At 31.6% G+C, this 14132-nt stretch overlaps 1 protein-coding gene across 2 annotated transcripts; it reads right to left on the reverse strand.

Moving 5' to 3' along the window:
- Positions 1 to 6538: 6538 nt before the first annotated feature.
- On the reverse strand, positions 6539 to 8235 carry LOC111241278 (cell division cycle-associated protein 7-like). 2 transcript variants are annotated; one of them, XM_022778618.1, is made up of 4 exons: positions 8047 to 8235; positions 7139 to 7225; positions 6913 to 7048; positions 6539 to 6723 (listed from the first exon to the last, which is right to left on the reverse strand). In XM_022778618.1, the coding sequence occupies exons 1-4, from the start codon at positions 8175 to 8177 to the stop codon at positions 6685 to 6687; spliced, it is 393 nt and encodes a 130-aa protein (XP_022634339.1). In that variant the 5' UTR covers positions 8178 to 8235; the 3' UTR covers positions 6539 to 6684. The 2 variants fall into 2 exon arrangements, with proteins under 2 accessions (XP_022634339.1, XP_022634337.1); XM_022778616.1 differs by having other exon boundaries at positions 6913 to 7051.
- Between the last annotated feature and the right edge of the window lie 5897 nt (positions 8236 to 14132).

Here is a 14132-nt window from a genome sequence, read left to right on the forward strand (position 1 = left end):
AACATGGGATGGTTCTCTATTACCTTCTCTATCCATCTTAATATACTTTTCATTACTGTATTTAAATAAGAGAATATGAATGAAATATATGATTTTGTGATATGAAAAATGATACTTTCTTAAAAAAATAATTTCAATCATTGAAAATAAATAAAATTTAATCTCATATAATTTATTGAAAAAGAAGAAGATTGGAAGATCATGTAAGTGATATAATACTAAGTTACAATCTAAATATTAGGAGAATTAGTGGTTGAACCTAAATATTTAGGGAATTAGTATGAAGAATGGTAAATGATGTAGTAAATATGATGTGAAGTTATCGGGAAAGAACCTTTTCGTATTCGAAAAGTAGTCAACAAAGGAATATATTGCCTTGAGTCTGGAATTGCTATACTAATTGATCTTATTGTATATATTCGTGATGTACATTTTCTTATTTGAGTATGTTGTTCCCAAATAGGTTTTTAATAAGACATTTATTTAATAACACAAGACTTTATTTTTGCAAGACTTCACGCTTAATTTTATTTAAAACGAAATATAACTAATGTGCAGAAGTAGACATTTAATTTCTTTGACAAGTTAAATTTTAAAAATATTATTTAAGTTGAGAAAGACAACCATCATCGTGTTATTTGGGTTGAGAAATTTGTGGGGTTGTAAACAATGCAAAATATTTGCTAGTCATTTACCTTGCTCGTCTTTTTCTTTTCTGCTCATTGATGAGAGGATAATAAATTATTGATCTTCTTCCATTTTTACATTTGCTAGAATCAATAGTACTTTATAAAAGGAAACAATTTCAATCTCCCCATTCAAATTTTATTATAAAGGTAGAAAAACAGCAGTAAATGGTTGTTCTTTTATTGGTTAAAAAAAATACAGTTTTCAATGAAAGAAAAAGATGTTATACGAAAGATGAATACAGTTGGCAATAGAAAAAACCCTAGAAAGTGCATAAAGGTTCCGTCTTCCACCTTTCTTCTGTACTAAAATGGCTTCTTTCATATTCATCCTATTGATTCAGAAAAGAGGCTATGAAAAACAGTTTTCAAAGAAATTAATATTCATTGAAAAGCTAAATATTGAAAAGATAAACCTGCTGTTTCTTCTTCTTAAATATCGAAAAGATAAACCTGTTGTTTCTTTAAGAAACCGTGCTTTCCTCTTAGATATTGCAGAGAGGTTCGCTGGTCCTCTGTTTCTTCTTCTTAAATAAAATTTGTCTTATAGAATTCAAATAGATGATTAATATTCTTTCGCCATAACTCTCCAAATATGTACTAAAAGTAACATAAATACATTATGAACATTTCAATCTTTGTTTTAAAGTTTAATTATTTTGTAGGTCTCTATTTTTGCAAATTTGTGTCTATTAGGTTCTCCTATTTTGAAAGAGCTTAATTGGATCCTTTCATATAAAATTGAAACAATAAAACCCCTGCCGTTAAATTTTGTCGAAGACGTTAAATGTGTTGTATGGTAGCATGGTGAGGTGGCATTTCATAACCACACGGCACATAAAGAGGTCCACATAATGACCAGATGGACATGGCCAATGAGGCATTGCCACGTGTTAGCTCCTTTCCCACCCAAAATTAGGGTTTCGGATTGGAGGGAAGAGGAAGGCTTCCCTATGCCATCATGAGCGAGAATTTTGTGCCTATCGTGAGCTGCTTTCAAGGAAGGATGAAGGATCGCTATTGGGATTCTGACTTGAAGGAAGTTGACCCTGTAATTTGATATATTGTTTCTGCGTTTGATTTGCACGTAATGAAGAACAAAAGAACTCGCGAGTTTCGTTTCTGGTGCGTCAATGGAGAAGACGAAGATATGTGGGTCACTCTTGGGTTAATCTACAGGTTCGAGTTGTGCGAAGTGGAAGAAGACGTTCGCAATATGCATCAGTGACAACATTTAGGGTGTGGTCGGATATTTTTTCTGCATATTTGTTTGTGGTTTTCTGGTTATTGATGGTGAAGAAGATGATATCGTCACTGTAGATGGTGCGACGGTGGCGACAAAGTGGTTCTTGTCGTGCGGCCTGGTGCGAGTAGTGACGAAGGCGGCTTGTTGCGGACTGGTAGTGGCGATGCTAGGGTTTGGAAACGTCAATGGAGGATTTGCGATGATGGCTGAAGATGACGGCGATTTGTGGTTTTGATGGTGGTGGCCATGGTGACTCGCGACTGACGTTGAGGTTGAGGTGGTGGAGATAGGGTTTGACGGTGCTAGGATGGACGTTATGTTGGGATAAACTTAAATTTTAGAGATTTATTATTTTATTAGTTTTGGGTATAGTAATATTTGGTTTGATTTGATATAGATAAAATAGGAATGGGTAATTATGATTTTCTGTTTATCTAGGTAGAATATTATTTTATGATAGAATAAAAATATTTGATTTTAAGTAAGTTGATATTTTATTGTCAGTTTTTATTATTTGTACTTGGTCCCGATTTGCACCTATTTAAAGGTTGCCAAGGTTTAATGAAAATTACCCATAATGGATTGAAGAGTAAAATTATTTGTGTGGGTCACTGTTTTTAACACCTCCTCCTTGATAAACACTGTGCTTTGAGTGCCAAAAAAATAAGAGAGAAAAAATAGGAAGAGGGGAGAGTTTAGAGAGAAAAAGGAGAAAAAAAAAACAAGAGAGTCAAATACCCAGAGAGAAAAAAATAGAGCAAGAAGAATCTTGAGTGTCCGAAAAAGAGAGTAAAAAGGAAAGAAAGAGAGGGAGTAAGAGAGGGATAATCTTGCAAACAGTATTTCCCTGGTTCAGTTGGCAAAGGGAGTCAACTATGGTAATTTTTGCGGTGAAAAAGGCGTAAGTGAAGGACATTATACGAGATTGTAGATGAAGGATAGGTTCTACGAGATTTTAGAAGAGTCCACAGCGGTGAGAAGATAACGAAAGATGCATCTTTAAAAGACGCGTACAAGGGACAATTGTGTTAAGCCAAAAGTTCGGAAGATCCTGGAAGAAGAATGACGAGAGAAGAATGACGAGAGAAGAATGACGAGAGAAGAATGACGAGAGAAGAATGACGAGAGAAGAATGACGAGAGAAGAATGACGAGAGAAGAATTTAAGTTTTTGGGTATAGTAATATTTGGTTTGATTTGATAGAGATAAAATAGGAATGGGTAGTTATGATTTTCTGTATATCTTGGTAAGTTGATATTTTATTTTCAGTTTTTATTATTTGTACTTGGCCCAAGGCCCGATTTGCACCTATTTAAAGGTTGCCAAGGTTTAATAAAAATTACCCACAATAGATGAAGAGTAAAATTATTTGTGTGGGTCACCATTTTTAACGCCTTCTCCTTGATAAATCCAACACGTTACGGCGGCGCAAATTAGGGTTAGGTGGCACAATTGCAACATGGTGGCAAAGGTCAGGAATTAGGGATTTTGTGGAGAGATGATGATGTGGCAGTTGATGTGGCAGGGATGATGATGTGTCAGAATTTAATTGGTTGTGTTAGCATTTGGGAAACTTGGCAAAATCTTGTTCAATCTGATTTATGTGCCACGTAGTTATGAAATGCCACTTCACCATGCCACCAGGAAACACATTAAATGTCGTCCACAGAATTTAACGGCAATGGTTTTATTGATTCAATTTTAACATAAAAAAGACTCGATTGAACTCTTTCAAAATACAGTAACCTAATTGACACGAATATGCACAAATAGAGACCTCTGAAATGATTAAACCTTTTTTAAATTATGTATCCATAATAGAAAACACATTGGTTTCTATAATAAAAAATAAGTTACTGACAAATTTAAATATATTTCAAATATTCGTTATAAAAATGACAGATAAAATATAAATAATTATTAGGTAGAGCACTAAACAAAAGTTTTCTCCCTAGAAATATTAGATAATCCAAATATAAATTAGTCATACACAGTACGTCTTAAGTTTATAAGCCTATACATATATTAAATGTGGAGTGAAGTATATGATAAATTTTTAACAGAGAAATATTTTATTCAATTTATTTATATTTAAATTCAGTTATTTAAATAAATATAATGAAAATGGTATATTTATGAAGTATATGATAAATTTTATACTCATTTATTTTTCATGGAGTGAATTTTTGTTTTATGTATATTCGTTAGGAGATGAGATGATCATATGAATTTAGTATAGTAGGGGATTGATGCTGAAATTTTGAAATAGATAATTTAGTTTTTTTTGTCTATATTACTTTGACCATATATATATATATATATATATATATATGGTTTGTTAACTTGCGTTCGCTTGTTTTTCAGTTTAAAAAAAAAAAAATCTCAAACCTTTATGTTAGTCTCACTGAAAAAAATCAAAAAGTTAAACAATTTCTTACAAAAAAAAATATGATTTTATAATGAGTTTTCATTTCATAATTTTTGTCTTATCTAATTTTATCTAATTTTTACAAGCATAATGACATCCAAAGGAATTGGTAATTAGCTTGGAAAAAATTAGAAACACTTACTCTTAAACAATTTCTTACAAAAAAATGATTTTATAATGAGATTTCATTTTATAATTTTTGTCTTATCTAATTTTTTCAAATTTTCACAAGCATAATGACATTGGAAGGAATTGGTAATTGGCCTAGAAGTATTTTTTTAGAGATGATGATTCAACATCCGCATATGATTTGAAATTAGAGAGGTTAGTGAAAATGATGAAATTCTCAAGATCTTGAATGAACCTTTTCTTGAAGGCGAATATGTCAATAACTCAACTCTTTACAAAAAACAAATTGTTTAACCACGAGTATTTTTTCAGTTGAGAATAGTGTAGGGATGAGAGAGGAAATGTTAGAGTGAGAGAGATGAAAGAGAAAGGATTGACAGGAATGAGGAAGGTGAACAAGGGTTTGGGGGTTTCTTTTTTCTTTTTTTAGTTTTGAGAATGAAAATTATTAAAATATCCTTAACCTTAAAACTTAAAATCTATGATATACTAGGATATTTTTGTCTACTAAAATGCGATACACATTGCTAAAATGTACTAACTGAAAAATAGACGTACGCAAGTTAGCAAACCCATATATATATATATATATATATATATATATATATATATATATATATATATATATATATATAGTTTAAAAAACATTCATTAAATTTGTATAAAAACATAAAAAAAAATTAAAGCTAATAACATTATGAACTATTTATTATGAACTTCTACAAATAATCCTACATATTTTTAATAATGGATTATACGGTTATGGAAAATAGTAACACTAAGTAGTATATTGCAAACACTTGATCAAGACAAAAAAATCTAGAATTCTTATTGTTACTATTAGAAATATTCAGAATACATTATTATCACTTTACAATGAATATATTATTGTACATCTAACTAGTTAAATAAAAAAAAAATACAACTATAAAAAATTAAATTACAAAAAATCATTTCATTTCGTATTCAACTAATGCAAAAAAATTATATACAACGATTACAATAATGAAGGTCTCTTAAGTCCGAAAACAAAGGAGGAACCTACTCTGGCCACCATATCGAGATTTCCACCGAAACCTACAAAAACAAAAAATGATGTTAAAAAGAATCTTAGCAACATATTGCTGTTAGTAGATAAATTTACAAGATTCTCATTAATACAATACAAATACTCCATCACTGAAAAAAGACCCATATGCAATGAGGGATTTGGCCAGCATTAGACTATTAAGAACAATTAACATGAAACATAAACTCCTACAAACTTACTTTAGCGAAACCTAAGACTAAACCTATGTATCAACAGTTGTTTTTCATACATATTAGTTCCTTCTCGTCCTAACCAACAATTTATTTTGCTTTCAAAATCCTGAGCTAATAACTAGTTGTTTACAATTTGGATAACTTTGAAGCATGGATTTTTGTACCACACCAAAATAACTTTCAACCTTGGGTTTTTGTACCACACCAAAACCTTTTGACCTAACATGATGAAAGTAGAGAACTTTTGCCAAGATAACATGAATGATGCATAATTCATAATCAATTAATCATGACATACATTTTTCACTTGTTCTCTTCAACATGAACATCTCAGTGTGTGCTTCGTCAACCTCAGTTCTTATCTTCATAAGAGCATCATAACACCTTGTTTTCTATTACCTTTTCCTTAGCTGCAGCAATCTTAAGTTTTGCTTCTTTGACTACTTTTGCATGTCTTGAATTTAAGCCCTGAATAAAGGTCCTTACTTTTCTGGACATAATAAGCAAGTTTCCAATCACTTTAATTGATATTAGACAAGAAAAGTAAGAAAAAAAACAAAAGAAAGATGAAGTAGTGAAAGTAATAAAACAAAAGAAGAATACAAAAAAAAGAAATATTTGTTAACAATACTTACGCAGTGTTCAAAGCTTCGTCACAAAGAAGAGTCATCAGTTTAAACTTCTTAAACAAATTCAATTTATTGTATCCGGTGATGTCTTCTTGAACCATACCTTTCCAATAATACTCTGCAAAACTCTAAAATCTGCAAAGCATTCCCAACCTCTTTACTCAATGCCAAATATTTCTTTTAACTCCATGCCAGGTGGCAAAAGAATTTCCTCTGTAAATGTTTTGCTCTAAGTTCATTCCAAAATTCTCACCACCATTATCTTTGGTGCAAATTTCAGTGACATTTGCATCTGAAAAATGTTCATTTCCAAGTTCCCCTTAAGAGAAATACTTCAGGATCCTGCAAGAAATAACAAAAAGAACACGAACCATCTCATGAAAAGTTTATCATAAATTGAAATATAAACACATTCACTCATATCATCATTAACATATCATGACTTTGCACAGTTAAACAAGAGATCCTTTTCAACCAAATCTGTCAACCACAAGAGATTTATAAAAGGGGACAGGTACAAAAATAGCATACCTTTCTCAGGTTACCCTCATTTAATGCATTTGATGTTTCTAAATTCTTCTTCATTGTAAACACTTCTGCAACTGACTTAAAGCCTGATTCCTTGGCACCACGATATAAGGGACCAGTAGGCTGTTCACCTCGTCGCCTTCTACAAACATAACTCCTTTATCAGAATGAACTCATGGATACATATCCAACTCAAAAAGCAAATAGAACAAATCTAAAAGAAACCCACTGGAAAAAACTACAGTTGCAAATGCCTCGACACTTCGGACATGTCCAATTAGCCAACTGTGCAACCTCTTCAGCATTCTCCCCATACCTAATTCACCACAGGAAAATCATCATTGGAGAGAAAACATATATGTATATACAAGTATTGTATTGTTATACTCTCAGATTCTTTCATTTTGTACCAAGGATATCTCAGCTGACAATCAGAGCCTAATTCCTTCTAAATGTATAGCACGTTTCGACCCCACGTTTGCAACATTTCACATTTACAAAAACAATATTAGTCATAGTATAATAAACAATCTTACTCAAGCTGAACCACTATAGATTCTTTCATGGTTTCGTCTGCTACCTTTCTTCTTTACTAAAATTGATTCTTTCATATTCATCCTATGTCCCAGTTCAGCTCATTGATTCAGAAAAGAGGCAAAAGAAAAACAGTTTTCAAAGAAATCAATATTCACTGAAAAGCTAAACCTGCTGCGTTGCCAATAATCATTCCGCAGAAATACAAATATCATACAATAGCCACAAAATTGCTGAGTTGGAATGAAAAACCCTATATTTTGTATCATAGCCTATGGTCCCAGTTCAACTCATTCGTTCATAAAAGAGGCAAAAAGAAAACGGTTTTCAACAAAATATAGCTTTCTGTTACCTTTTCCTTAGCTGCAGTTATCTTAAGTTTTGTTTCTTTCACTGCTTTTGCATGTCTTGAATTTTCGTCCTGAATATAACTCCTTAGTTTTCTGGACATATTAAGCAAGTTTCCAACCACTTTAATTGATATTATTAGGACGACAAAAGTAAGAAAAAAAAAACAAAAGAAAAATGAAGTGATGAAAGTAACAAAACAAAAGAAGAATACACAAAAAAGAAATACTTTTTAATAGGACTTGAAATACTTACGCAGTGTTCAAAGCTTCGTCACCAAGAAAAGTCATCAGTTTAAACTTCTTAGACAAATCCAATTTATAGTATCCACTGATGCCTTCTTGAAACCAATCCAAAGGGAAATCATTTAGGTGATGTGATTGCATAATCAAATCCTCTAAATGTTTCAACCATGAATTAGTTTTATTCTTGGTTGATAAGGATAGAGACCTACACCAAAATCATCTATATGAAAACTTTAATTCAAGCATCTCAACAAAAATTAACCACTGAGAAAAGTTCAAAAAAGAGTTGTAAGGGATAACTCACTCTTTTTTTTCGAATCACCAATGATCAGTGCCAACAATCTAAAGTGAAATTGAATCAGTGAGGAGTTATGCTCATCCATACTTTCTCTACTGATCAATTCTTCAAAAATGGCTTTAGCTTCTCCTTCCTTGAGATCAAGACCCTAATTAAAATTACACAGAAGAATAACAGTGAAGAAACACTTGATAAATATATTAACATGAAACCAAGCAAAAGTTTAAAACTTGTAAGGCATTTTTCCTCACATCATCATTACCTTATTACAAGTTAGAAAAATAACATACCTTTTCCGTACTATCTCTGCTTGATGGATTTAATGTTTCTGAAGTCTTCTTAAGTATAAGCATTTCTCCAACTGACCTAAAATTATATCCCTTGGCACTTTGATATAAAGTACCTGATACAAGATAAGATACTTTTGTAATTTCTTTGTATATTCTTGCAAAATAATAGATCTTTGGATGGTGTTGGAAATTAAAAAAGGCTTTGCCATAAACATGACCAAAAAAGGCCTTGAGCTCCTCTATGCCCTTCCACTGTTATCTTCATATATATATATATATATATATATATATATATATATATATATATATATGATGTATATAATATATAGGTGGGACAATAGCACTAAATCTAGTTGAAATTTCTTCCTTTAACAGTGGTGCTAAGCATATCACACTTTTATAAAATATACAAACATCTAGTTGAAATTTCATTTGTGCCAAGACAGATTGGAAGAAATCACATTTACAACTGTTTAAATCTATTCACAAGGTTACATTATGAATAATAACTATTAGGTCAGACCAATAGACTTTCATTATAGTTATTATTATTATTATTATTATTATTATTATTATTATTATTATTATTATTAAACTACAACTCTTGTGTGCATGTTTAAAATGTAAGAAAAAATATTACAGTTTATTACAAATTTTATGAACTATTCTGAGTTGAGAAAGACAATCATGATCTTATGAACTTGACTGAGTTAATCTAAAATTTAACTGTAAATTACTGGTTCCAAATTCATGGTCTCAAGACATTGAGAAAAGAGAAAAAAAAAATGGTTTACAATGAGAGAAAACAAATACCATTGGAACCAAGCTGAAAGGATTGCCACCACCATTGAGCACAAATGTGAACCTTAGATGAAAAAGCAGTGACCGAGTTCAATGTTGGGAGCTTCATTGGACATTGTAGAGATGTTGCTCTGTTAATAACTTTTTCATAATTATAGTGCCATGCACCGATGTCCCGTCCAATAGAGTGTCTCCATAATTATACAGTCATACACCGCTGTTGCGTCCAATAGAGTGTACCTCCTTAATGAGATATCACGTGATTCTCTTTTTAAACTATTGTATTACTCCTCTACATATCAGTAAAGTATTAAAAAATGTATGTTTTATATTATAATATTTAACAGTTTGTAGAGAATATTTATGTATGATTATCCTTTATTTTATTTTCTTAGGTAATCAATTCATTTAATTTAAATCATAATAGATAGATTCTAATATAATTAAAAAGTATAATCTATAGTGTAAGAGGTTATTTTTAAATCTTTTTAAATATTAAAATTTGTTTCATTATACACATTCTAGTAAAGAAAACATGAGACATAATTTCTCTTGTTTATAATAAGCATACAGTAATGAAAATAAATACAAATGGTTGGATAGATAGTAAAAATTGAATTTCCAAAAATAATTTAAAATCATAATTTTAAATATGGGATGGTTGTCTGTTACCTTTTTTATCCATCTTAATATACTTTTCATTACTGTATTTAAATAAGAGAACGTGAATGAAACATATGATTTTTGTGATATGAAAAATGATACTTCCTTAAAAAAAGTTAATTTCAATCTAACAATTAAAAATAAATAAAATTTAATCTTTTATAATTTATTGCATGAGAAGAAACTTCGAACGTCACGGATATAACACTAAGGTGAAATCTAAATATAACTATGAGGAGAATTAGTATGGAGAATGCTAAATGATGTAGTAAACATGATGTGAAGTTCTCAACAAACTGGAAAGAACCTTTTCATATCCGAGAAGTAGTCCATAAAGGAGTATATTAGCTTGTGTATTGTGTGGAGCTGTTATACCAACAACTTCGAATGTATCACATTTGAAATTATATTATAGTTAATCTTGTTGTATATATTTGTGATGTACTCTCTTTTATATAAGTCTATTTTTCTTGAGAAAGTTTTAATAAGTATTTAACACAAGATTTAATTATATGATTATATTATAATTATTGTGTTCATATATCTTTGCTCTAGTTAAAGATGGATAAGGAAGCTTCATCATTCAGATGATCCTCTCATAACTTCATTAAATTAAATGTTTGGGTAAGGAAGTTTCATGGACAGAGATGATCCTCCTATAATCTTATTAAATTAAAAGTTTGGGTAAGGAAGCTTCACCAAATGAAATGATCCCTCTCATAATTATATTGAATTAAAGGATTAGGTAGGAAAACTTTATCATTCAAGATGATCTCTTCCAGAATTTAATTGAATTAAAATTTTAGGAAAGGAAGCTTTATTGACTGAGATGACTCCTCTTATAATTCTAGTGAATTTAAAATTCCATAACTTTATTAAAAGTTGGGCTAAAGATGTTTCATCAGCTGAGATCATCCCTCCCATAATTTTACTTTATTTTTTCAAGACTCCACATTATTTAAAAAGATGAAGGAACTTTGTTCACGACATGTTTGGTCGACATAATTTAAATGACATCTGAGAGTCTAGTTGAAAATTTATCCTATTAAAGAATATGCAAAGTGTCAGGAGAAAATTTAAAAAGACAAAATAATAGTATAAGTGTGAAGTTTGTAAAAGAGTTTGATTGGTTATTCGTCTGACCCCTGGTACACATTATTAAATCCACATTACATTACTTTATTTTTAAATTTACATATTATTTATGTTTAGACTTAAATTAATTTCCATGTAACAACAGTCGTATTGAGAGAAAAGTCTTAAATTTAAGAAGACTCTTTTATCTGTGGACGATATTCTTATTGTATTACACAAACTTATTGATAGAGTAGAGCTGTCAAAATGGGTCACAACCTGCGGGTCAACTTGGCCCACCACGGGTTCGGGCCGAGTTGGGTTTGAAAAAAATTTATTTTTTTATGCGGGTCAGATTTCAACCCGACTCATTTAAACCTGGCTCATTCGATTTGAACCCGTGGTGGGCCAGGTTGGCCCACTAACCCACCCACCTAATTTTGTTTTATTAAAATTTAATTTTAATTTTATAAAAAAATATTTGTTATTTTTCTTTTGCTTGAAATAATTATTTAAGTTCCCTATTTTCAAAATTAATTAAACACCCATTGGGAGTGAAATTTAGAAATGAAATTTGTTTAGACCAATGCAGCTGAGGCAAATGTCATGTTCCCATCTGATTTTATCCGAGCAGCCTTCCACAACTCGTACCTTGTAGGTGGAGGTGCAAGGTCCGGGGACTCAAGCCCCAATTCATCCGCTCGACTTTTTTTGATTTTCTTCTCAAGTTTCGCATAACCACCTCGTGATAACACGTGTGGTGCATCATTTAGCCTTTGCCTTTCTTGGGCGGCTAACCTTTTACCCTGTAAAACCATGTATATTCATAACTATATAATAATAAAAAAGTCCTTTTAAGACGTTGTTTGTTAAGATAAATACCTTTCATTCCTCACTCTCTCTAGATGCACGAAATTGCATCCATTCTTCTTCTGTGAAGGAATAATCCTTACATGGATTCTCATGTTGTCTGTCTCCAAACACATACAGACGTGTCAGCCTTGTCTTGAAATCCCTTAATCTCTTCGATATCTGCGATAACACTTTCTTTCTCATCTCACGTGTGTTTGGAACATCATATTTTAGCTGTTTAAAACTAGGAACATGTTATTGACATAATAAGATAAAAGGAATAAGTATATAAAATTTATTTTAAGTAACCATACCTGAACATCTTGCCATAAGAGGTTCTTCTCGACCTTTGGAACGTCATCCCAAGTTGGATGAAGGATAGAAACATGGGCTTTGGCTATCTTACCCAGATAACTACTAAATCTATCAACATTTGGCTCTGATGCCACACCTGTTCTGGGGTTAATCTCAAGATGTCTCCTCTGCCCATGAGCCTGTCCGGATTTCACTTATGGCAATCGTGTCACGCCTCGTGTACGTCTGGTCTGTCCTGATGCTGAGTCTGAGGTTGACATACCTGAAAAATATATACAAGGTTAGTATTAATTGAAATATTCATTCGAATATAAGTACATATAAAGTCAAAACAGAAAAAAAGACCTTACTTATTAAGATATTGTTTTCTCCCAGATCCCTTCATTGTGATCACAACGAATTGCATGTATGTCATCGGCAACGTCATCAACTGAGTCTTCAATGGGTCTTGATGTGACAGTTGTTGTCTCAAGTATATCAAGAGATTCTTCATCATCAAACCCGTGCATGTTTTTTCCTTCCAAAACCATTGACCATTTTTCATTCGCTGGATCACTTATGTAGAATATTTTCCTTGCTTGACTGGTCATAATAAATGGTTCATCAGTGTAACTCATCTTGTTAAGATCTACCTATGTGAAACCAGAGCCATCTGTTGTGATACCATAATTTATATCAACCCATTTACACTTGAAAACGGGGAATCTAAACCTCACATAATCCACCTCCCATATTTCTTGTATTACTCCAAAATAAGTCATTGATCCAGTGATTGGATTTTTGTCTTTATAACTAGAAAAATGCACAGACTCAGCTTGTAGTGTAACCCCACTATTTTGAACTCTACTTTTGTCATCTTCTTCCTTTGTCTGAAAAGAGATATTGTTTATATAATACCCATCATATGTAATGACATATGTGTTCGGCCCCCGAGATAACCTCAATAGAGTTTCAGAAACATGTGGAGTCGCATAAATCTTTTTCTTAAACCATTGTAAGAAGGTTTTGACATGTTCATTAAGATGCCATTTTTCACTCATTCTTGAGTGTGATGCCTTTATTTCATTAACGTGTTCAGAAATGTAAGGAATAACATCATCAGTGTTGTTTAAGATGTACAAATGAGCTTGATCAACTTCTTTTCTACTAACACTTAGAATCCTCACACCACGACCCTTACCTTCACATTTTCCTTCACGTATGCTCTTGGGTAGACCCACTGGTTCACAACTTGGCATATAAGCTGAACAAAATTCAATGGCTTCTTGTGCAATGTATTGCTTTATGATTGAAGCTTCTGGTTTATGCCGACTCTTGACATATCCCTTTAAGATTTTCATGTATATTTCATGTACCTTAAGTAAACGAGCCCACATATTCGAATTTCTCGGACTAGATGAACGATCAAATGAACCATGATATCAAAAAAAGAAGGTGGAAAATACATCTCCAATTCACATAATAGTCTTATTCCTTCATTTTCTAATTGATCTAAACATCGAGGGTCAACAACTTTCTTGCGAATGGCATTAAAGAACAAACACAAACGTGTCAGAATACCCCTAACAGAAAGAGGTAAATAACTGGTAACAATTGTTGCATCAATATATGACAATAATGAGAATTTAAACCAACTAACTTTATCTTTTGCACAGAAACAAAGTTACTAATATTTGAAGAATAACCTTGTGGAACCTTCACTCATCTTAAAGAGTTAAAAAAACTTTGTTTTCTTTTTTAGACAGAGTGTGACATGATGGGGGCAGATAGGTGCGTCTTCCTATTGGAGTTGGCCATTCTTGT

This window comes from Vigna radiata, chromosome 1 (assembly GCF_000741045.1).
Source record: "Vigna radiata var. radiata cultivar VC1973A chromosome 1, Vradiata_ver6, whole genome shotgun sequence".
In the NCBI taxonomy this organism is placed as follows: Eukaryota; Viridiplantae; Streptophyta; class Magnoliopsida; order Fabales; family Fabaceae; genus Vigna; species Vigna radiata.

Excerpts from the sequence above, each read along its gene's own strand:
- LOC111241278 (XM_022778616.1), bottom strand. The coding sequence starts at position 8,177 with ATGCAATCACATCACCTAAATGATTTCCCTTTGGATTGGTTTCAAGAA. Across the intron at positions 7,226-8,046 it reads GACGAAGCTTTGAACACTGC|GTATGGGGAGAATGCTGAAG; the intron begins GTAAGTATTTCA and ends GTGGTGAATTAG. Across the intron at positions 6,724-6,912 it reads ATGAGGGTAACCTGAGAAAG|GATCCTGAAGTATTTCTCTT; the intron begins GTATGCTATTTT and ends TATTTCTTGCAG.